At 40.1% G+C, this 24,596-nt stretch overlaps 1 protein-coding gene across 1 annotated transcript in view; it reads right to left on the reverse strand.

Annotated features, from left to right (window-relative positions):
• Positions 1-2,176: 2,176 nt before the first annotated feature.
• EFNB2 (ephrin B2) overlaps positions 2,177-24,596 on the reverse strand; it is a 49,086-nt gene continuing 26,666 nt past the window's right edge. The window contains exons 3-5 of the mRNA XM_074963379.1: positions 7,306-7,398; positions 6,448-6,561; positions 2,177-4,906 (exon numbers count right to left, since the gene is read on the reverse strand). Coding sequence (XP_074819480.1) covers positions 4,524-4,906; positions 6,448-6,561; positions 7,306-7,398 — 590 coding nt within the window. The 3' untranslated portion in view covers positions 2,177-4,523. The remainder of the gene's footprint in view (positions 4,907-6,447; positions 6,562-7,305; positions 7,399-24,596) is intronic.

A 24,596-nucleotide genomic window follows, 5' to 3' on the forward strand; every position in this document is an offset into this window, starting at 1 on the left:
TACTTCTATAAGGCACATACCGTTCATCAAAGAAATGTAACAGGCTGAATGTAGTGTCTATCTGTTTATTTATATGCCTCCCACCCTATCAGCAGAGTATCTCAGCACCTCATGATGGGGAATGTATACTCTCATGATACCCTAGTAAGATAGTGAAATATTGTTACCCCATATACAGCTAGGGAGTGGAGACAGGGAGACTAAAGTCCTGGCCCAGCAAAGCATCCCGGTAACTTTAAGCACGAGTAGTCCCAAGTAAAGTCATCTACATGCATAAGATTTTATAGGATCAGGCCCAAGTGACTGGCCTGAGAAGTCAATGGGACTGCTCACATGCTTTGTTATACATATGCTTAAGGACTTTGCTGGAGCAGGGCCCAAGTGACTGGCTCAAGGTCATACAGGGAGTCTATGGCACAGCAAATTAAAGTCACTGACATTCTCTAGGCTTCCCTTAAGTCCAGTATAAAAAAAGTGTCACTGCATCTCACGCTTCACCTATAAGTTTACTTTTCACCTGTCAACCGTTCTTTCCTTGATTATTCAGCAAAGACAAATAATTTGACAAATGGGAATTACACGACCAAAAGCTATGAATAACTAGCTGCCTTTCTCAAATGGAAACTCGTAAGACAACTTGGCATCAATTGTTAAAGTGACAAAGGCATCTTTCCCCTCCTCAGGCCTCCCCATATATTACTCTACAGATGATTGTTCAAATTATGTGCTCTCATGGTGACTGGGCTTTGTGAAAAAAATGACAGTATTTGTTAAATGTGGGTGTCAGTTGTTTAAGTGAAAATTATAGAGCAGCACACCCACATATTCTGTATTAAGGCTTGTGTTAGTTTGTATGTCATAGGACCCAATCCTGGAAAATCTTATGCACTTTAACTTTATCGACGTGAATAGTCCCACTGATTTCACTAGGACTACTCACAGATAGTAAAGTTAAACATGTATGTAAGTATAGGGAGCACTGGGACGCTGAGAAATCCCACTGACTTCAAGTTAGGTGTCTGCAGGTCAGACACCAGACTCCCTGTTCTGCAAGCTGATCCATGTTAGTAGGCCCTTATGCCTTAATGGCAACCACTGACTTCAGTGGGGCTCCACATGGGCATAATGATCAGCCTATACGAATCAGGTTGCAGGATCAGGGCCCTAATTTGAAACGAAAATAGACTTAAGTTCACCCTATAGATCACTAGTAGCTGTGGAGAGTTTTAAAAAAAAAAAAAGAAAAAGAAAACTAAGGAAAAAGGAAAAAAATAAATAATCAAAAACTAAAGAAAATACTTAGAAGGCAAGATTTCCATAGGAAAAAAATATTTTATTTTTTTAAGAACAAATTCAGTTTGAAACAGACGTGGAATGTGATTTTCATAATTTTCATTTTCTGGGGGCTAATTGCAACGTGGAACTCAAGCAGATTTCAAACCTATGACAGGCTAGTTAAAAAAAAGAAAGAAAGAAAGAAAGAAAGAAATTATAACTCAAGCGTAATACTGTGTTACTTACAAACTGGACAAAGAAATTCTTAAATAAATATTCATGGTACACACTTACAGCACAAATATGCAGCAATTTGGCAACCTTTTATACCATTTTTTCCTCAATACAGTGCAAAGGGGAATGACACTGCCTTTAAACAAGCTGTAGCTAAATACATTGCAAAATTCAAATTTTATACAAAACATCTTGCTTAGACTTTATAAAAAACCAACATTGCTCTATATACACAATCTGGTTAAGAAAAGCCATTTCTATCTTGTTTTCATGTGTATTTTTTTATTTAAAAAGGTGAATAAGGCTACTGTAACACCCCAAATCCATATACAGTAAATCTGAACATATTTACAGCATCTTCACTTCGACATGATGGTGCAAATTCCAAGTCGGGAGACTAGGGATGATAATACAAGCAAGGCATTTACAGTAACTTTTCAAAGCTGAACCAACGTCAAATAAAGGAACAGTTGGTAGATTGTCATAATGCTGCACCAAACACAAAACAGAAGCACGGTACATTGTTTTCAATTGGTTGCAGGTTGCTCTTCATCCATTCATCTGATTTTTTTTTCCCCACAGTTTAGTACATAACCAGAATGTAGCCAACTGATGAAACATACACTTGATTTAATTAAAATCAGACTCACGATGCCTATCTTTCCCCTTTCTCCCCCTCCTGCAAAATAAAATCTTAATGACTTACAAGAAAATCTTGTATGGATGGATTCACAGAAAGGAGGGGTTGTTGGAAAGAATTACATATGTACTGTAGTTAGTTACCATGGTAACCTTCCACAGAACCATGCGTTTTTCTTTTCTTTTTTTTCCTCCTTTTTGACCAACATCATTTTCAGGTTCAGGAAATAGAGAGAGTAATCGTTTCTATGACAGTTCATTTTTTTTTTTTTTTTGCAGGTGCTCGCTGGAGGTTTGAGAACCTTAAAATGCTGTTGCTACGTTTTCTTTCCCGTTCGGAAAACCAAGTGTTACCATAGTAACATGACTATGTTAAAGATGTCTATTTTGCATAGCACATAAAAAGTAGGATTCTTTTTTTTGTTCAGCGTGGGGGGTGTGGGGGAAAAAACATGCTAAAGCAGACAAACTTTAACCTGAAACTCCCCTTCTCTGTGACCTGCTGAAATCTACAGAACACTTCAGTCCATAAGGCAAGGGAAAACACAACACAGAAAATAAATGCCGGAACATCTTGTCATTGTTAAATATATGATTCGGTGACATTGATTTCCTGGATTTCTGGGCTTGTGTTTCCTCGTCTACTGTTATGTGAGACGCCTTAATAGGGCTTTGTTATTTTTGTATTTGCTCTCTTTATTGTTATTTTTGGAATGAAGTTGTTTTTTCCCACAAGCAGTCATCCAATTTTTATTTTTTAATGCTGAGAAATTAAGATCATTTAATTGCCACAAATTAATTTCACATCTTCTGGTGTAGATTCTGTGCAATCTCAAAATATATATTAGAAAAACAATCTTTCACTTTATATTCCTTGTGTTCTATACACCTATTATAAATAAGTCATATCGTCCTTTTCCCTCTCAGTGTCATATTTTATTTTATCCTTATGGTAAGAGGTTTTCCATATGTGCTTTAACTTTGAAACAGAGCACCAATGAACTGCTGTGTCAGTCACCGTACCTACACTGCACTGTGCAGGGACAGCCCTACCATAAACCAAAGAGTCAAAAGGCTCAATCAGAAACAAAATCCTGATCTATTTGGAGAGATGCGAATGTATTTAATAACTCCATTGGTGATGGAATTACTGCTCTTTTGAACCTCTGGCTTATAATCATCTAGGTCAGATTTGGCTCTCCGCTATTTTCTTAAATGCTTTCCCTGTGTTTAGTAAAATGTGATAAGTATAGCAGCTGAGTCTGCTTAAAAAGTCATCCAAAGCAGACTACGATTTTGCGACAGCGTCCAAGCTGTATATCTTATTGCCAGTACCACAACAGTTCTGCCCTAATACATCATCAGGGACCTGCTATTGTCTTGTCCTCCAGGCTTGTTCATTCATTTACTAACAATACCCCTTTGTCCTACTGTATTGAAGGTACTATTTTTTTCTGCACATTGCTATTTGATAACTGTGAACTCCTTCAAATGCGGCCCTAATCCACTGCGCGTGTTGTGTCTCCTACTTGCCTCTTAAAACTTAGCACACCAAAGTGCTGTGCTACCTATATTATGTTTCTTTCCAGCTTCTAGTTCAGAGGCAGCAGCATTCAACTGTAATTGCAGTCAGCCCTTCCCTGCCACCGTCCAGTCCTGGTCTTGACTTCACTGACAGCCTAACTTTTGGCTGGAAGGCTCCTTATTAGCCAACACAGTTTCTATAAATGTATTACCCATTCGAGAGAGGCTGCTGTAGCAGATGGATGGAGCATGGCACTCCCAATGTTAATGTGCCATTAGTGATGCAGGAGGTGGAGTGAAAGGAAATCTTATGTGAAGGATGGCAGAACCCTGGACTACAGAAATAAATGTAACAGTGATGGACTAAAAGCAAGAGAATTTAAAAGTCTTACTTCGATGCTGAGGTCTGTGTGACAAATCCAGTCTGCATTGAGAGAGAAACACAAAAAGTCGTAAGATTGCATTTCAAGCCTGATATCCTAAAGGACCTTCCCAGGATGCCTAGAACTATTAAACGTCCACAAATCACTCCATCTTCCCTTGGCTTTTGTACATGCCTGGATGCCTGCAGCACATGGCTTCGAGGATGATGAATGTAACAAGAATACAGCAATCAGAGAATGGGTATCTTCTACGGAAAGTCTTCCAGCTTTTAGTGAATGTTTGTTCACTGAGACAGGAATTCTACAGACTAGATAAGCTGTCCAGCTCAAGAAGGCTCTCTGAGAAAAGGGTGTTGCCTTTCCCCCCTGTGCCTGAGTCAATACTAGCACACAGGGGGTCATCACAAACCCCAACAGAAAGCATCTGACCAGTAAGTTTCCTCTATAACTCAAAGGTACCACAGTTTGTCAGACTTTGTAATAAATGTTTGCTGGACTCTGAGGAGGCATCTCTTGAACTATATACACTGGATGTCCATAGTCTCCGCTAACCTTTTCATAGTGAGGGCAAAAAACACTGTCTGCAGTCCTTAGAGGAATGATAATGTCACTGGGCTCAGAACCATTGTTGTTGCCACTACGTTTTGGGGTGGCTAACGTACTAAGTGACAGGGTTGTAGTGTGCTGGGGTGAATGCTTCCTGTGTCTTCTCCGGTACTTCAATAAAAGAACCACCAAAGTGATTATGATGACGATGAAAATGATGCACCCTGATGCAATCCCTGCAAATAAGGCCACCTCTGAACCAAGTATACTGGAATGTCCAGCCTTGCTGCCATCTGTGCTGGATCCTAGAAAGAGAGGAAAACACAAAGAAAAGTTATCGCTGGCCTGTGACCATTTTACGGTGCTTAAAAATGTGAAGACTCAGCAGGACTGGAAGAATTAACTGGCAGCTAAACTTTGACAAACCAATTACCCTGTTAGGTAGCTAAATGCAAACAGCTGAAGTCAGCAATCAATATTAAACAAGACTTTGTGTCTGTTGGTCTTACTTTTATGCTGCTCCCAAACCGCATTGTTTTCTTTTCATATATCATCATCCATCAGCAGCAAGGCCTGGGACTGACAAGGCAGCCTTTGATACATTCTGCATCTTTTAACAGATGCTGGCCAGCTCAAGGCAGCAAACAGGGAAAAACAGGGAAATGACAAGTCTCAGGACAGCTGACACTTTGGTATCATAGTCTTGCTACTTTCTCTTTCAGATACTAGTTTAAATTTAAATCACTGACTGCGTCTACGTATTTTGCTTACTAATGAAACAAGGAAGCTTGAGGCAGCAGGGGAGGTAGGTAAAATGTTTATCATGCAACTAGTTTTTATTATTTAAATTACAGTTATTTAAAAAAAATACATTTGGAAGGCAGATAAAAGCTCTCACTCTGAACAGCCTGCTGAGTGCATGGCATCATCGCATTATCAGTTTGTCACAAGAATTCAATGAATTCTAACTTAGAAAGTTGGAAATAACTTCCCTCTCTTGATGCTCAGTTCCAGACGGAAAAATGCTGCGGATGCTAAATTCACATAACTATCAACTCTGCCTACAATAACCTTAGCACAGAATTGCTGACGCCCGCTCAACAACTGTCATCTCAAAGATTCATTAGCAGGGTAGCAAATAATGTAGCCAGTGAGGACAGACTTGAAGCCATTGGTGAGAATCCAGAGTCGACTGATAACCAGTTTGGCTTTGTAATATTCTAAATTTGCTATCTTTCACAGTGACCTTGTTTATTTTTTTTGTTCACTTAAAGCGTGAAAAGCAGTTTGAAGATATTGGTCTGAAAACTATGAGATCCTCATATTAAAAAGATACATTTTTTAAATACCTTTTAAATTTAGTGAAGGATCAATCAGTCATTTGTAGACTTTATAAGATCAGATGAGAGATTAGAGCATTAATTATACATGCATTAAAATAAACCTTACAAATGGCTGTTGACAACCTCTTAATAATGTATCAGATGGGAAGAGAAAGATAGAAATATTCTCTCATCTGCCAGGGTACTAAACATAAGGCAGCACTTACCACTGTAAAGCTATTCAGAGAAACTCCTACCCAAAAACTTTCCTGGAAATGAATGATTTTCTTAGAAGATGTAATTTACTCCAACTGCAAAATGGGATAGGGGAAATATGTGCTGTGCACTGGCCAAAATGCACAGCTTCTAGCTACCATCCACTGGTGCATCAGAACACATTTTTGTTTGACCTCCCTATGCAAATATTTGCTTTTAACAAATTCCAGTGCTAAAATAATGATGTAAGGAATGGAAAAAATCGCTTAAAATGGCACTTCCCAAGACCAAAAAATCCCGATGTGTACCTGAATTATCCTTTACAAATGGACTTGTTGTGGAGCTTTTTCCGTTGGTACCAGCTTCTTGTTCGGGACGTTTAGTTGGATCAGTGTTACGGGGTGATCCAGCAGAATTGGGATCTGTAAGAAAGAAAAATGATTGATTTCAATTTAGACAACTGAAGAGATTAAGCTTTATAAGGCTGCTATATGCCATGAGATAGGACTAGCTTTGAATAGAAGACTCTTTATGAAAAGGGCTATGAGATAGAAGAATATAATTTTCCTTTTAAAGCAAAATTGATTTTTTTCAGAGGTTTAGATTGTGAGGCCATCTGCAGAAACTATAGGGATTCCTGTAATTGGCAAGAAAAGCTTTGCAGATGACATTTCAGTTTAACTGAGCAAGCTGAGTGACTCCTAAACCAACTTCTAATTTAGAAGAATAATTCTTTCTTTCTGCATAATAGGTTATCTATACATAAAAAGAGACAATGAACAAAAACCTCTTCTGTAGTTAGAATTCATAATAAGAAAACTATAGAAACATTAGCTTTTCTCCTTTCATTTATTCCAAATAATTATGAACTGTGAAGTTGTGGTTTTGTTTTTAAAATAAAAATGACTGAAACGCATTATTACTGGCTGTCCTTCCCTTCTAGAGAGCTCTACAATGAAGAGATCTTATTACACTAGCGCTCCTCTTGTAGAAATCTGTCAGTAGCTTAGGTACAGAAAATAGGCTTTGCTCTCAAAATCTAAGGGAAGAATGACCAAACTAGACTCAGTTGGCACTCTGTTCTATGCTATTAAAAGAAGCCTGCACACTAAGTGGGGTACTGAGACTGATCAAAGTGATTTCATGAAACAGCAGATGGTCTTTACCTTGTCCAACTTTCATGAGGATCTTCATGGCTTTTGTCTGGCACACCCCTCCCTCCTGGTTATCCAGGCCCTCTAAAGACCCATTTGATGTTGCTGATTAAAAGAAAAACAAAAAAAGATTTCAGGAAATCAGTAGGCAAAGTGATGTGAATATGAGTGCCTGAAAACAGGGATTCCTTTAATCTACTGGAATCTGTTCTTGTTGCTCAGGTTGACCTTTGAAAAGCTGTGAAATGTTGAAAGCCAAAAGAATGAATACATTGGTAAGTCATACATTATATACAAACGCTGGAATGACTTATCAGGTTTCAAATTTACTCAGCCACTTTTTCTTCTATGCACAATTGAGTGACTTTCTATTATGCCCCTGGATAAAATGGCATCACCTTCCAAATAAAGGTAATGGGGTCAGCTGAAAAAGAAGCCCTGCCAGGCTCAAAGGAGCAAAGTACTTAATTCACTCTTCTTCTTTTTTTAAAGCAACATCATAATAATCACCACAGTACACCTGCTTCCTCTGTAACAGATCTCCTGTTTAAGGAAATGCGCACATACAAAAGACAAAGTGAAATCCGAGATTCCATACTGGTTGGAAAACAGTATTTTATTTTTTTTAAATACAATCTTATTTTTCTTAGGGCTTTTAAAAAATGTTCTACTTTAACAGAAACCTTTCAGCTTCTACAAACAAACGAGTGTCTCCCCCATGTTTAAATTGTTTTCTTATCTGTATGCTTGCTTAAACTCCACATACCCACTTGCAGCCCACTGCTAGCTGGTATTGCAATCTGATCTGTGTATGAAGTACAACTCACTTTGGGAACTCATACATATCAAGTCAGATTGTACTCCATCACCAATATTCTGGGGAGCATCAGTTTTCTTTCATGCTACACTAATACTTTACTGTATTGTATTCTTAGGACTACAACGTATTGCATCCCTTACTACCTCCTGACAGATAACACTGCAGATTAACCAGATACATTAACAATAATGCAGTATTAAATAGTGGGGGATGATTCTAAATCTACTTCATTTCATGATTTGTATGAGTGTTTTGTCCATTTCCCTTCATTTCCCAAAACACACACACACACACACACACACACAGATCCCGACCACCTAGTGCAAAAAAATAAATAATAGATACCAGTTGTATTACTTGTTGGGATTCCCATGGACTGCTTAAATTAAACAGCACTTTCCTTTCTCTAGACTCAGTCTTTTCATCTGAGGACCTAATTCAGCAAGGGCCTCACACTGTCCAGCTCTTTGTTTTCAGTTCTCCTTCCCTCTCCTTTCAACTTCCTCTGGGATTTGCTTTTAATATAGCTTATTTGTATTTCCTACTTGCATCACAGTGTCTTCCCAGTCCCATGTTAATATTTTTTCTGCTTTAATCTTCTCCTTAGCTGTATACCCTTTACACTGAACCTACCTTCCTATCCTGTGATCCACTTCTTGTTTTTCTTCCACTTCTGCCTCTTTTGTGTGTAACCTGTTTTCCCCCCCATCATATAAAATTTCCAACTCGTTACTCCTTCTTCTATACTTTCCTTTCCTTATATTTGGGCCACCCTGGGTTTCCCCCCCCCTGTACAACTAATCTTGTTTTCCCCTCCCTCACTGCACAATCATCACAAAGAAAGTTACTAAAACTTCAGTTTGTTTTTATTTCTAATCTTTTCTTTAAAAAAGTTTTCAAAATGAAAAAAATAAAACGCAGCAACCCACACCACAATAAGTAATTTAAGATAAAAGCAGATCTGAAATGTGCCAGTGCATTGCCAGACTCAGAAAATAATGGAGACATACAGTTTGGGGTTTTTTTGTTTTGTTTTCCAGAGAGAAAAAAAATCAATACTAAGAACTAGTTCTGGACATAAATCAAATGTGTCTTCGCTGAAAGTGTTTTTTATGACCTATTTGCCAATGTAGAGACACAAGGACGGGGAAAAAAGTAGTAAATAGAAATATCAAAACTGAGCATCAGCTGAGAGTACAGCTAATAAACACTGACTTTATTTTGTTTTTTTTTTATTTGTGAGTTTTCGTTTTTGTCTTTTATATCTAGGTTACAGGGATTCACAATCACTTTAAACTCCACTTTCTCAGATTTTAATTGAATAGAGTACAGCCCCTTCTCATATCAGTACCCTTTAAAAATCTGTCTGATTTAACCTACACTGTCAGAGACCACAATAAAATTAGAAGACCCACAGTTTAACCTCAGTCTAATACCAGGAAAGTAAGATGGCAATAGGAATGCAAAAGTATTACAATGCCCAGCGTCCATCAAGATGGCCCAATATTACAATGAAGCTGGTGTGTGCTTTTCAGAGTTCAAACTGCCTTGCTTCCTTACTAAAAGAATGCTTTCATAGCTTTGATGCTGGATGAATGAATTTACAGGAGTATTCACTTTTTCCACAGTCCTTCAAGGGGTTTTCTGAAAGCTGATGTTATAGTTTAGGGGAGATAACACCATATCCTGTGGAAGGAGGAGTATTCAGTGAAGTATATTCCAGTGGCAAAGTAACTTCTCCCCTTAATTAAACTAACAATTAGCCAAGGCTGCTGGAGGAAATTATTTGAAAAATTTCATTATGGATTTCAAGATATCACCTCACATATCCCAGTGTGTGGGGAGGAAGAAGGGGCAGTTTTAAACAGTTTTAAGATTCAAGAAGATGAAGGATTTTCACTGAGAGAGAAAAATAACATGGGATACCAGAGAAAACACTGTTTCCTGTCAAAAGCTTAGTATGCAGAAGTCAAACAAGGGAACAAGTGCAAAATATTCCTAAAACACTTGCAGCTGTCTTTATATTTGATCTCTGAGTGAAAATTACACCTCCGGTGATCTAAACCTCCTCCATTACACACACACACGCACACTTCAGGTGGGTAACCCTGTCCCTGGAGTTCTAATTACATTAATGTTGCATCCTGATTCCTAAGAATTTTTTAAAATAATTAATAAATTTGCAATGAATGTTTAATTTATTAGGCTCGAGTTAAATGTTGACCGTGATGCTGTATGCTTGAAGATGACCATTTGTATCGTTGTTCCTACCACTGCTATACAGTTGCAACAAATCTTGTACAAAGTGTATCATGTAAGGTGTCAATGGAAAAGTTACAAATTGTCAAGTATGATTACCCTGGTTAAATCCATGTATCATCACTGTATCTGAAGTTATGAATATTTGCTATGTATTTGTATCTCAGATGTTTGTTCTTGGGGTGATACCCACAAGGTAGGCTATGTCTTCACTACCACTTTTGTCTGTAAAACTTAAGTCGCTCAGAGGTATGAAAAAATGCAACCCTTGACCAACATAAGTTACACTCACAGAAGCGCCACTGTGGACAGCGCTATGTCGGCGGGATTTTCTGCAGTGTGGGGGAGTTTCTTGCAGTCTGTCCTGAGTGTGGCATTCTCAGTGTGGTCTATCCCAGGCAACCAGACACATTCATCATCAGAAAAACGATATAATCCTGCAAACATTTACATACTTAAACAAAGTTCCTCACAGGTGTGTTTTCGGGATTGGGCTCTAAGTTTGTTATATCATATCGCCAGCACCTTCCAGTAAACTGAAAATAAGCACAACAGTGCTAACTGGATAAAATAGGATTCATTACTCCTCTCTTCCTCCCCTCCTCCCCCCACCCTTGGATGACACAGGTGCATATGAGTTTCTGAAGTCCAATTGAGCTCCACTGAAGTCAATGGCAAAAGTTCTGTTGACTACAGTCAGAAACAGAATGAAGCAGTTGGTCAGCAAGAGCCTGTACACAACCTTTAAACAAACAAACAAATGCCTTAAATCTCTATGAATCCCAGCTGTTCCTGTCCAAAGTTTAAGACTAACACATTTTCAACAATAAACTGAAATTGATGTTTGATCACTATACTAGTGACCTGAGCCAAAATTACTTGAAGTTCATAGGAATTGTCAGAGTGCAAGGAATACAGGGTTGGGCTCAAAGTGCTGTTGATTTGTGGATGATTTGTGTCACTGGACTTTTAAGAAATGGCAGTTAAAGAGACCTGACTAATTCTTGCTTTTGGGACGTGAACTGTGTCTATTCAGTAACTGTAAAATACATTCTCAATATATCCCCTGATTTGACATGGGAGGGGATGAAATTATTCAGACCAAAGCATCCAGTTCTAGTTCTGCCTTCTGTGGTTTAAAATACATAAAAAGCCACTGGAAGTCATAAATCAATGTTTGATCTTTCATATTTATTTGCTTTTAAAACTTCACAATCCCTGTTTATTGTGTGAAATGCATTAGCCATAAATGCAGAGGCAGGGAATCAGAGACTGAAACGGAGTCAGCAGACAGGAATAGTTCCTGGCTATGATTTTTATACAGTCCCCATGGAGAGGAAGTAATATTACATTTTAATATGTCTTCATTTGATTATTATTACTCGGCCTCCCAGGAGGCTAAGCTGCTCCATGGAACTTTGGTTGTTTTCAACCAATCAGGTTGGTGACTTTGCTCTAATCAGATGGAGAATTAAGCTTCTGGATTTGTGCTTCTGTATAGCTTTTCATTCACAAAGAGATTAGAAATGAAGGCAAAGTCACAAAAATCAAGGCTCATTCACTTTTAAAGATATACAGTACAAAATTAAAAACGCCATCACCATTACTTCTAGGAAAATGCTATTACAACAAAGTCTTAGGCCTTTGTATCTGTCACAATTACCTTTATATCTGTCACAGTTACAAATACTTCCATGCTTTTAAAGCTACAAAATAGGCCACATTAGTGACATATCCCTTGGTCTAAAAAAGTTTGTAACCAATTTAATTCAGGGCTGGATTGTGACATGGACTACACCCACCCACCGAGGGAAGTAAAATCACACCCATTCCCAACATGCCAGCGCCGCTTTCCCAGACCTGGTGTCTGGGCATGCAGAGATGAGCAAGCGCTTGCTGCAGAGTGCCTGCTTCCTCTCTTTGAGAAGATGGGTGGGGGAATGGGTGGAGCCTGGGCTCTGCAGCCACCTAGTGTGAAGAACAGCACAAGGGAACCATTGTAGATGCAGAGGTTGTTGTAATTTGCTACTGGTGTAGGCCAGAGGAAGAGCAAAGCAGGAAAGGAATTGTGACTTAGAAGGGTCTATTTGAGGTACAAAGCCTCCCAGGGATACTCCTGGGGTAGTGAGTTCTGTGTGCCACCTCTTGCTCAGAACTGTACCTTAAGTCACTATTTAGGCCTTTGAAATTTGGGGTTTTACAATTAGAGTTAAATAATATCAAAACCCCATAAATCTCTTATCCAATGCTATTTTTGAAGATAGAAAAAGGAACAGAAAAACCCAAGAGCAGCAATAAAAAAATAGCCAACTATAGATCCAACAGTAATAAGAAGTTATTCTTAGTGCAACGGTTTACTTGATCTAATATATGCTCACAGGATCACTAAGTACATGGGTTTTTTTAATGAAAGAAAATTCCTTTGCCACATCATCCTGTATGTGCGCTCTAGCTGCTTTCATTCACTTTTGTCTTTTTAAAGACTTTCTCAGCAAAGCACCAAATAATAATAATTCTTTCCCATAAATTATCTACATTTACGAGACAAGTTTAAGAACACCAAGAACCACATAACAAAATAAGCACAAATCAAGAAAGTTGTTTCTAGAACAGCCAGGATGATGGACAAGGCAGCTGAGGAGATATAAAGAGTGTTTTAATTAAATAGAATTATATTTGCCTTTTTCGCCCAGCAGCAATGCCAGATCTTCATGAGTCTGGAACAACTAAAGAAACTCATTCAGATCTGTTAGCTAAAGAACCGGTAAGTCAGCAGGCACTCTGCTTGATGGGCCGCAAGAAATTTTACAGAGGGGATAAAATCTGTTTATTTTAATTACCTACAGATTGCTGATCGTTTACTTTTGCTTGTAGTTACAATCATCATCAGATTAATATTAACATACATTTAAAAAATCTACTGAATCTAAGCTTTGTTTAAACAAGGAATCAGCTTTCAAACTGTATTCATAAAAGGTACCAAAGTTAGGTTCTGACACTGGAAATACTGACACCCACTCATAATTTTAAGCATATGAGTAGCCCCACTGAGTCAAGTTAGCACGTATGTATATACCTGCAGATTGGGGAATAAATTACATGCCAATTTTGCAACCCTTATTCACATTCCCTGCTGCCTTAGTCAGTGAATAATGACACTTATTCCAATGGGATACACTCTTACACAACTTGAGTAACAGTGGCAGACTTGGGCCCTTTATTATTAATTATTATTACTATTAAACTTAAGTCTTTCCTTTTAAGGGAAGTGGCATTCAATGAGGCTGAGCCCGATGCCGCTTGTGAGCTCTAAATTTATTTGCGTCAATCTTGAAGAGAAATGCAGTATCACTTTCATCTCCAGATTAGTGGATACCGTGGGTGAAGTGCTGTAACCATGTGAAAGGCCAAGAGATCCAGAACTACATCTTGATCTAATGAGCAGGCATTTCAGGGACCACACTTGTCTTTGTAAAACACAGGCCCTGCCTGTTATTGTCCACAGCAATGCAACAGAGAATGACAAGACTACAAGTACCTACCCATGCTCAACCCAAAATATCTGCTCTTTCTTATGAAGTTCAAATAGTGATGTCAGTAATGCATGATCTTGGTCACATTTAAGTTAATGACAAAACCCCCTTTGACTACAATTGAAGCAAGATCAGGTCTAAATTGCTTCCCTTCCTATTTACAGATATTGGACAAATGTATGAGGTGATATGGAGTAATTTGCTTGTGTCCTCCTACTCAATACCTCCTCCTCCCCACCAAAAATTTTTATTGTTTCAAGTGTCTTAAAATGAGTTGTAGAGGTTCAGTGTCAATTAAAGAGAACGACCCTCAAGGCTTTATTGCTAAAAATTATTATTTATACTTCTAAGATCTTTCATTAGAGTTTAATTTTTTCCAACATTATTTCCGTTAAATGGTTCTCATGAAGAACAGTCTCAGAAATGTTCTCTTTTTGCCATAGTGATCCAGCTACGCATGTCTACCACATACACACACATAGTTTCCTACAATTTACACAAACAAATTATGTGTATGTGAGTGGTGAACTAAACTGTATAGCAGATGTAAACCTGCTAATTAAAATGTATTCACTTTATAACTTTTTTCTAAAGCAGATTACTGGATAGTTAACTTCACCAGACAGGAAGAGATATTTTACACAGTTTGCCCCTCTTACAAGCCTGCTGCTGGGCAAAAACCCACATGGATAGAAAGAAATGCCTCCCTACTGCCACAATGAGCTTTGCTTAACAGTTCAGCTGAACAGAACTAATAGAATTAGTTAGCATTCAGGTTACATTGATTGTCCCTAATGACAAACAGGCTGGCTAGAAACAAGACCATGAGCTTTAATATTATACAGGAAAATATTTTCTATAGCACGCAAACTCAACAGCTTCCTTTACGAATCTGCATCTGCCTTTAAAATTTCTCTGGTTTATGACTGAAGCCCTTGGATGAGAAAAGGTTATAGTAAAATGTTTATATTAAACAAACAAAAAACAAAATAAAAAGCCCACTCTTGCTCATTCTACTGTCACTAATTGCATGCAATGATATTAATGACCCAGTAATTGCTATACAAGTGGCAGTGAAGTGGAAAACATCATTTTGAGCCAGAGTTCATCTCTAGGTGGTAGGACTTCACCAGTGACTGAGTTAATGCCTAGTGACAGTTTAGAATATAACACTACAGATTAGAAAGTGTGCCACTCTCATGCTTATAATAGTTTAGATGGACATGACGTTATTTGCTTTGACCGTGTGGAGTCTAGCAGTCACCCCAATAAAGTGACATAGTTAGAGTTTGCCCTACAGATGAACCTCATTCCTTTCAGGGGAGATGCTCTATACTATAACAATCTAGAGCAATTTTCCACATGTTTGCTTCAATAAAAGAATACCTTCATCTCCTGCTTTTACATCAAGCACAACAAAAGCGTGCTTTATTGCAAAACACAAAAAGCTATTTACATCATCTAACTATCCTTCAGAAACACACAGTTTGGCACTTTAGTACTTAGATCAGTTATGATACTATTGAATGGCTTTGCACTTGGCAAAGCTAATCAGAAGTTAAATACTGTTGTGATTGTTGTATGTATGTGTCTGTGTCTAGAACAATAAACCATCATCGTACAGATCAGGGCCCAAGTTTTCAAACTTGGGTGCACCACTTAAATCAAAGTGGCCTGACCTTCAAAAGGTACTGAGTGCCCGTTATTCTCATGAACTTCAGCAGGAAGTTCTCAGCCCTTCTGGAGCTCAGACCACTTTTACTTAGGCTACATCTACACTATGGACCTTACAGCGGCACGGCTATACCACTAAAGCTGTGCTGCTGTAAGGTCTCCCGTGTAGCCGCTCTATGCCAGTGAGAGAGAGCTCTCCCGCCAGCATAATTAAACCACCCCCAATGAGCGGTGGTAGCTATGTCAGTGGGGGAGCGTCTCCTGCCAATATAGTGCTGTCCACACCAGTGCTTTTGTCGGTGAAACTTATGTCAGCCGGGCGGGTGGGGGGGTGGAGGGGGAGGTTTTTTCACACCCTGACCAACAAAATTTTTATCGACATAAGTTCTAATGTAGACAAACCCTTAGGAGTCAAACTATGGATTTAAGTATCAACTGCCTAATTCTGAACACCCAAGTCTGAAAATTTTGACACATACCTACGACTGGATAGGAGGATAGATATTTTAAATAAAAACGATATTAGTCAAATTTTAAAGCAACAGTTATTCCTAAAAAATAATTTTCAGTTCATCTTTGAACTTCAGTTGTTCTGAGGTCACAAATCAGTTAGGGTCTGCCCCTGATTCTGCAATCAGAGCTACTGGGGCAGATCCCAGTACCCATGTAGATCTCCACTCAAGTCAATGGGGTTTCAGTGAGCTCCACTGCACCAATGGGTCTGATTGCTGGATTGTGGCCTACAAATGCATTTGCATGCTAACACAAAATATTTGAAAATCAATTCCTTTTCAACTTACCTTCCAGGACCTGAGTTCAGAGCTCTTTAGTTTCTCTGCAGCAGTTAAAACATCACAAGCATATAAAGATGAGTATTTTCCTGCACTTTAGCTGCTTATGATGTCATCAACTACTGCATCAGACACATATAATCCTATTAGCAATTAAAGCTCTAACCAAGTTTTTAAAACAGTTTTTGCAAGAAGGATTCTAGTATAATTTCTGTGAACACTGTGAGAAGGAACCTTTCCCAGGTTCCTTCTCACAGTGTTGCAGCTTCCACTGCATGCATCCGATGAAGTGAGCTGTAGCTCACGAAAGCTCATGCTCAAATAAATTGGTTAGTCTCTAAGGTGCCACAAGTCCTCCTTTTCTTTTTGCGAATACAGACTAACACGGCTGTTACTCTGAAACCTATCAGATCCTGCAGTACGAGAATACGCCCTAAGGCCCTGATCCTGCAAAGACTTACGCATATGCTTAATTTTACACGTGATGGTACTGCTCACGCACCTAAAGCTAAGCATGTACATAAGTCTTGGAAGGATCTGGTCTTAAGTTTTTTTTTTTAAAGCATTTCAATTCTCTCTTAATGCTAATCTGCATGATGAATAAATAAAGGTTCCTTAGCAAGGAAATTGTTTTCCTTTGTGCGTATACTACATCTCGAGTATTGTTAAATCATTTATAAAGCTAAGTGAACTACAAAAAATTGCTATAAATAAATAGTGGCTGAAAATACTAAACTGTATCCTATGAAATATTAAAAGCAGTTTCATTTTGAGCAATTCTTAAATAATTCTTTCTTCCCTTCTAAGCAATCATTCTTCATTTCCTGTCTGCTTACATACCCACTTTGCATATAATTTTTTTTTCTCACCAGCTCCCATCCTACTAACAATCAGAGCAATCTTGTTCTTTCATTTACTGCCCTTGGGAACAGAGAAGTGGTACTTACATATTTCCTGCTGTAGTACCTTGTCTAGCTTTAAATGAGATAAACTGTCAGTATTGCCTAAGTAATGGCACTGAATATGAACAAAGACCATCAATCTAAAATAATCTTATTCTCTTACAAACCCTGTGTGGTCTGGGACAAAAATCCCAGTGGACCGTGACTACATTAGTCCTTCAGGTCTTAGACTCTGTCAGGAATTTGAAGCTGGACAGACACCGATTTTTTTCACTCTCTCCAAAAATATTATTTATATGAATTGTATTTATATTTAGTTCAACAAAAGTTAAGTGGTGTTGCTGATATAACCCTTAGAAAACTCTCAACAAACTCAAAGACTGACCTTTGGATATCATTTTACAGAGTTGGAGGTAATTCATTTAATTGTCTGAGGAACAGGAGAAGTAGGACGAGGAAGAAAGAGAGAATGTACTTCATGTATAGCCAGAGTCAAGGTGGCTTTTAATACATGGGCTTTCCCTCCTGGAAAAAGTACAAATTACATTAAATTGCTACAAATGTATGATCTGCAATAACATTATGAATGACTTTGTATAATGGGAGAAGGAATGAAAGTCTATAGGTTTTGTGCAGCTTTGTGCCATTTAAACCAAAAACATTTAATAACGGCACCTGTGCTAGTCTCTTTTGGGTATGTGAAAGTGCTCCTGTGAGCTCTTTGGCAGGTTCCAAGTATTACAGACTGAGAACACTGTGTAAGAGGCATTATAATCTTTAGCCACTCTGACTAGCTGAAGATTAAAAATCATTTTGTCAGAATACAAAAATAAAATCAAATGTTCATATAAATCTGCTTGATCACACAAAAAGATTTATTCCTCCCAACCAAGCCATATTTCAGGGCACAATCTGTACAGTCTTTTTATGTGTTTTTTTCTTTGACAGTTATTGTCTTTTAATTGTAACAGAATGACAAACTGATAGCATAAAAGCCTTATGGTTTTATTAAAAATCCACTTAATGCTAAAGATTCAGAATGAATGTTTAGAACTTAAAAGCCACCTTGCTATTAAAAGACTTCTCTGAGCGCTAGTACTGCTAGCCAGTCCAATCTTTTAGATCAGTGAGGGATTAAAGATTTTTTAATAATTAAAGCCAGAGGCCAATTACGTAAATGGGTCACTTGAAAAAGTTGACAAAAACATTTAAGGAAAGCCTCATATTCCATTTTGCTAGTGTCAAAGCAAATGATCATCTAATAGTAAACTGAGCTAATGAGGTTGGAGGCAGACCTGGAGGTTCAGAGGAACTTTTCCTAGGGGCATTCTGTAGTCACTCCTTGGGTCTCAAGCATTCTCTATTGAGGAATAAAATTTATTTTTCAAATGTCTAAAATGCAGTGATTACACGGAATAGGGCTATTTAGTGCTTCATATTCAGTTTCTTAAAGACTTTGGACCATATCATTCCCTTTGCTTTATGCACAGAACGGAGGAGATTAACAGAAAACGTGCTCCCTTCACTACAATTCTACTATGTGGGTGGTGGTGATTTGAACAAAAATGACACTGTCTCTTCCTCCAACTCCATGGAAGCCCCCCTAAGCTAAATCAGTGCATTTGGGGCTCTACGGTTTCTGGGGCTGAAGACATGGCTGGCTGGAAAAGGGACAGAGCCAGAGAAAAGTCGCTATATAAAATCATAATCCTCCTGAAGTCCATGGGAGTTTTGTCATTGACTTCAGCAGGGCCTAGTGGTTTTGGCATCAATTCCTTTAAACTCATAATAACTTCCCTAACTAAGATGATTTTGCATTTTATGTAATTTTGCTCCACCTTAAAAAATCTCCCCTTCCACCTAGGGAAGGTTGAGCCCGCTAGAGGTACTGGGCTTCTGCATGAAGACCCAGCCTTTTGTGGATATCCTAATAACACAGAGCTTTCCTGTGCATATTGGTATATACAAGGAGTAGAGGGTCAAACCTCCTGCCTACACAGAGTGGCAAACGTATGATGAGATGGTTTAGTGGAAACTCCACAGCTTCAAATCTACGGTTTTCTGCCTATCTTTGTCCTTCCCATGGATATTTACACTGAAGGGCACGGTTTAGCTCCATGCATTTAATTACAGATTTCCTTAGGGAATTATGGTATGCTAGTTAAATAGCTATATATTTTAGGTTTCAGAGTAACAACCGTGTTAGTCTGCATTCGCAAAAAGAAAAGGAGGACTTGTGGCACCTTAGCGACTAACCAATTTATTTGAGCATAAGCTTTTGTGAGCTACAGCTCACTTCATCAGATGCATTGACTTCATACAGCTTTGAAAATTTACTATGCAGAAGAAAAATGCTGCTTTCCCTTTTTTTTAGTAGTTTATGTTTAATATAGTACTGTACTGTATTTGCTTCCCCCCCTCCTTCCCCCCCCCCGGTCTCTGATGCTGTCACATTGCGTACTTCTGGTTTCAAATGAGGTGTGTTGACTGGTCAGTTTGTAACTCTGGTGTTCATAACTCTGAGGTTCTACTGTAATTTACAACGAACCAAAAATTGATGATAGCAAAGTAAGGAAAAGTAAGGACATTATTCTATCGCAGTTTACTTATTTTCACAATAGTATGCCACATCATCTTTCCAGTACTACCATGAGCAGCATTAACTCTTCAGACCAGATTCTGATGCTCTTACTTACACTGACTTGTATCTCATTCTATCAGTAGTCCACAGAAATGCACTGGATTAATTGCAGATTAATGTACAACTAATGCAAGAATGGTTAGCTTCCAATGCCCTTTCTTTTCTAATGCATTTTAAAGAATCCTTTTGTTTGTGAGGTCATTTTTTTTACATATAATTATTTAACGGAGAAAAACTACTTCCCTACCTTTATATAGGGCTTGTCTACATGGTACTTTAGTCCAAACTAGAGGGTGTAAATGCTAGTGTGCACTAGCGTGTTGCAAACTAACTGACCCTGGTGGCACGCACTAGCAGTTTCCTAGTGCGCATTAATGTAGTCCAGTTTCAAACAGCACTACATTAATGCATATTAGGGAACTTTTTGTGTGTACTAGTGGGGTCCACACAGGCCCTGACATGCTGTGTGCACTAGAATTTGTACCCCTCTGGTGCAGACTAAAGCACTGTGTGGACAAGCCCATAGTCAGACTTTTGGGGGGAATTGTGGGTATGAAGATCTCTCTCTGTATTTCCATCACCAAAATGTCTACGTGCCATGGGAAAGCACGGATTTAACCTCACCTTTCCCTGATGGCACGTGGTACAATGGTTTCTCTACCCACTTCACTATTAGCAGTGCCATCACCATCATGGCCAGGATTCTATTCTATGGATCAAGCCACTGTCAATTCTCAAGAGAGGTTGTTCTCCATAAACCTCCCTCCCAAGATCATGATTCCCATGATTCATCTGGTCACGCTTAGTCTAGAGCAGGGGTCAGCAACCTTTCAGAAGTGGTGTGCCAAGTCTTCATTTATTCACTTTAATTTAAGGTTTCGCATGCCAGTAATACATTTTAACATTTTTTAGAAGGTCTCTCTCTATAAGTCTATATGTTATATAACTAAACTATCGTCATATGTAAAGTAAACAAGGTTTTCAAAATGTTTAAGAAGCTTCATTTAAAATTAAATTAAAATGCTGATCTTATGCCGCCGGCCCGCTCAGCCCGCTGCCAACCTGGGGTTCCGTTCCCCTAGACCTGCAGTGGGCTGAGCGGGGCCTGTGGCCAGGACCCTGGCTGGCAAGGGACTGGCAGCCAGAACCCCAGACCGGAAGCGGGCTGAGCGGGGCCAGCGGCCGGGACCCCAGATCGGCAGTGAGCTGAGGGGCTCTGCCCACATAGAGTGAGTACCTACCTTCTCCCTGGTTCTAGCCCATTCTTTTCCTCTCTCTCTGCACTGAGCTGAGGGTGGGAGTGCACTGAGCACAGGGCTGGGGGTGAAGGAGTAGGCTGCGGGTTGGGGTGTAGGGCCTGGTCAAGAGCTAGAATGAGGGAGAGGGCTCAGGGTTGGGACAGGAGGTTTTGGTGCGGAGTGCTTACCTGGGCAGCTCCCATTTGGTGCAAAGGGTGCAGGTGGGAATGTGGGGGGGGGGAGGGTGTGCAGGAGCTCCCATTTGGTGCTCAGGGTGGGGGTAGGAATGTGGGGGGTGCAAGAGTCAGGGCATGGGGTGTGGTGGGTGCAGGAGTCAGGGCATGAGGTGTGGGGGGGCTGGTATGCGTGGGGAGGGCTGGAGTCAGGGCTGGGGTTGTGGGGGGTGCAGGGGTCAGGGCAGAGACCTGGAAATGTGTGAGGGGGATGCAGGGGTCAGGGCAGAGGTCTGGGGGTGTGGGGTAGGGTCATGGGGGTGCTCCCAGCCCCTGCCCAGAGCGCTTCATGGCAGGGGGCTGGAGGGGATATGCCCTGATTCCATACCCCCTCCCCAAAGCCCTGTCCCCACCTCTTCTCCGCTCCTCCCTGGAGCAGCAAACAACGCACTGCGGCTCCGATTCTCCCCATCCCTCACAAGGCCCATCAGCTGATCGGCGGCAGGGAGGGAGAGGAGGAGGGGCAGGAACACAGCACGCTGGGGGAAGAGGCGGGGGAAGGGGGAGCTTGCCTGCCCTGCAGCAGTAGCCGGCAGGACCAAGCTTCTTCACCCTGCCCCCGCGGCGGGGGGAGCGGGGAGCGGAGGAGAAGAGCAGGCCAGAGCGGGCAGGATTTTTAATGGCCTGCTGCTGCCTGCCGGGGTCCCAGCCTGGGTTCAGCAGCTGGCTGAGCGGGGCCGGCAGCTGGGACCTGGCAGGCTGCAGCATGCCATTAAAAATCGGCTCGCGTGCCGTGTTTGGCACACGTGCCATAGGTTGCCGACCCCTGGTCTAGAGAATGCAGGATCTTACAGTGCTTCCAAACCAGACTCTGTCAGATGGGAACATACTGTCAAAAATGCAATGCAAAAAACACACACCGAAGGGGAAATGTTACAACAACATATTTGTGTCTCTCATACAATAGATAACTTAATCCATTTTTTCAGGGGAACTGAGCACTTGTTAACCTGAAGATTCAGGAATCTGGATTTTATGCAAATGATTTTGTATTTTAATTTGCATAGATAATAAATATGTATTATGTTATTTACATAATTGACAGAAAATATCCTGATTACCAGTAATTACTTCTGACAGGGCTATATCAGGGAATAAGCTTTATGGACTTGGGAATTGCTGGGCTCTTAGCTCGCTCTGGCATATCTCTGGACTGGTCTTTAAGTAACTGGCTTCTCTTTGAGGTACTTTCTCTGACTGCTCCTTGTCCTAACCCAGGAAGGGGCTGTGGTTGGGCTGCTTGCCCTGATCTGGCTACTTCCTACCATCAGATGGTAATTCTCTGCCTTGCCGGCTACCACTAGTTGGATACCCCTTATCTTTTGTGCACTAACTGGGATGGTGAGTGGCCTCTGCCTGCTATTCCCTAGTTATGGTCCAGCATTGCTCTAGCCATAGATCTAGGTCTCTGGCCATGGGTGGGTTGGAGAACTATGCTCTACATCTCTGTGGTGAGAGTCTTCCAAGCTGGCTCTCTGTGTTTAGAGGCCTGGAATATTCTAATTTTTGAGATCCCACTTGGAGCAGCCCTGACTATAACAGCCTAGAGCATTTCCTCAGCTCTCCTCAAGTTTCTGGCCAGGGGGAACCTCTTGGACAGAGTAGGCCTGAATAGGGCAGGCTAAGGGTGGGGTAAGGCATGGGACAGAAAGGCCAAGTCCTTCCTCCTGCCCAGCTGACCATGCCCTTTCCAATCTCTGCCTCTGCCCTGAGCAGTGAGGCTAGCTTGGTGCAGCAGTGCCAACTCGCACCATATGCGGTATTTTGCTCAGCTCCAAAGGGCATGTTAGAATATGTGAGAATTTCAGGTTTCATAAAAGAAGCCCTCATGATTGAGGGAAAAAGCTTGAAAACATGGCCCCCGAAGCCTCAAAAAATAGAAGTCCAAGAAAAAAAGCATTTATTATTTTCAAAATCTGATGATTTAAGTAATTTTGGGGTCTGACTTGTGATTTCTAAGCAATTGGGATTGGCAGTACTGTTCAGGGTAACTTTGTCATTGATTCCCCCATTCTTAGCCAGGTATCACCTCCTCTCCAAGGAATGCAGAAGCTGTGGAGCAGAAGTTAACACTGCTCCAAGTAGCATTAATGAAAGCAGCATTTTACAGCCAAATTGCAAAGGATTTTCCTAGCTCTGCTCCCCTCGGTTCACTCATCTGCTGAATATTCAACCTGATTCTGGTTTTGCTTAACTGGTGTAAATCAAATTCAGTGGAGTTACCCTGGTGTAAAACTGGCATAACTAAGATCTGACTCAGGCCCATTGCCTACCTCTGAACCACAAAAAAGAAGGGAGTTTCAGCTCCACGATACCTGATTTTCAGAGCTACTGAGTGCTCACAGGCCCACTGCTTCACCTGCGGGCACTTCTGAAAATCAGACCCATGGGCCCAGATCCTCAAAGATATTTAATTGCCTAACTAGTTAGGTGACTATATATCTTTGAGAATCTGGGCCATGGTGCTAAAGGGCACTCCCAGCATAATATCAGGTAGGCCTTTTGTTGATACCACAATAATCAGGAAGTGTGGCAGGCCATGTTGTTAGGCAGTAAGGTATTATTGAAAATCTAGTATGATTTCTGAGGAACAAGGAGGTAGGGCAAGCGACTTATACCAACCAAAGAATGCAATAATCCTCCAGGAAAGCAATAACTATTATGTCTTATTGCTATAATGAAATAATTATAGAAAAATAAAGAAAATGAGTCTTACTCATGATTTACCCAGAGAATTGTTGACACACAAATGACAGACCTGACAGCCTATCAGAAGGTTTCATTTGTGCCCATAATTTTCAAGTTATAAATATAATGGTGACATTTATTCCATTATATCTGGTCTACTGTGGGTGTTTCCCTAAACTAGCATTAAATAACTGAAATATTTCACCCTTAAAGCCAGCTATTTGCATATAAATGGACATGTTTATGTTCCACATTTTCATTAGGATTACATGCAACTGTCACAGCATCTGATCCTGCTGTTCTTACACAGGCAAAGTTCAATGGGCACTTCGCCTGAGTTAAAGACTACAGCATCAGGCTCTTTTGCACCTACTTTAGTAGACTGATTGGGGGGGAGGGGGGGTTAGCAGAGCCTGACACCATCAACAAACTGCATTTTAAAACTCCCACATTTGTCATTTAATCAATTCTGTGATTATTTCACATTTTAATTACACTGACTGGTTACATATTTCCCTGTGATT

The sequence above is a fragment of the Natator depressus genome, chromosome 1 (genome assembly GCF_965152275.1).
Source record: "Natator depressus isolate rNatDep1 chromosome 1, rNatDep2.hap1, whole genome shotgun sequence".
Taxonomy (NCBI): domain Eukaryota; kingdom Metazoa; phylum Chordata; order Testudines; family Cheloniidae; genus Natator; species Natator depressus.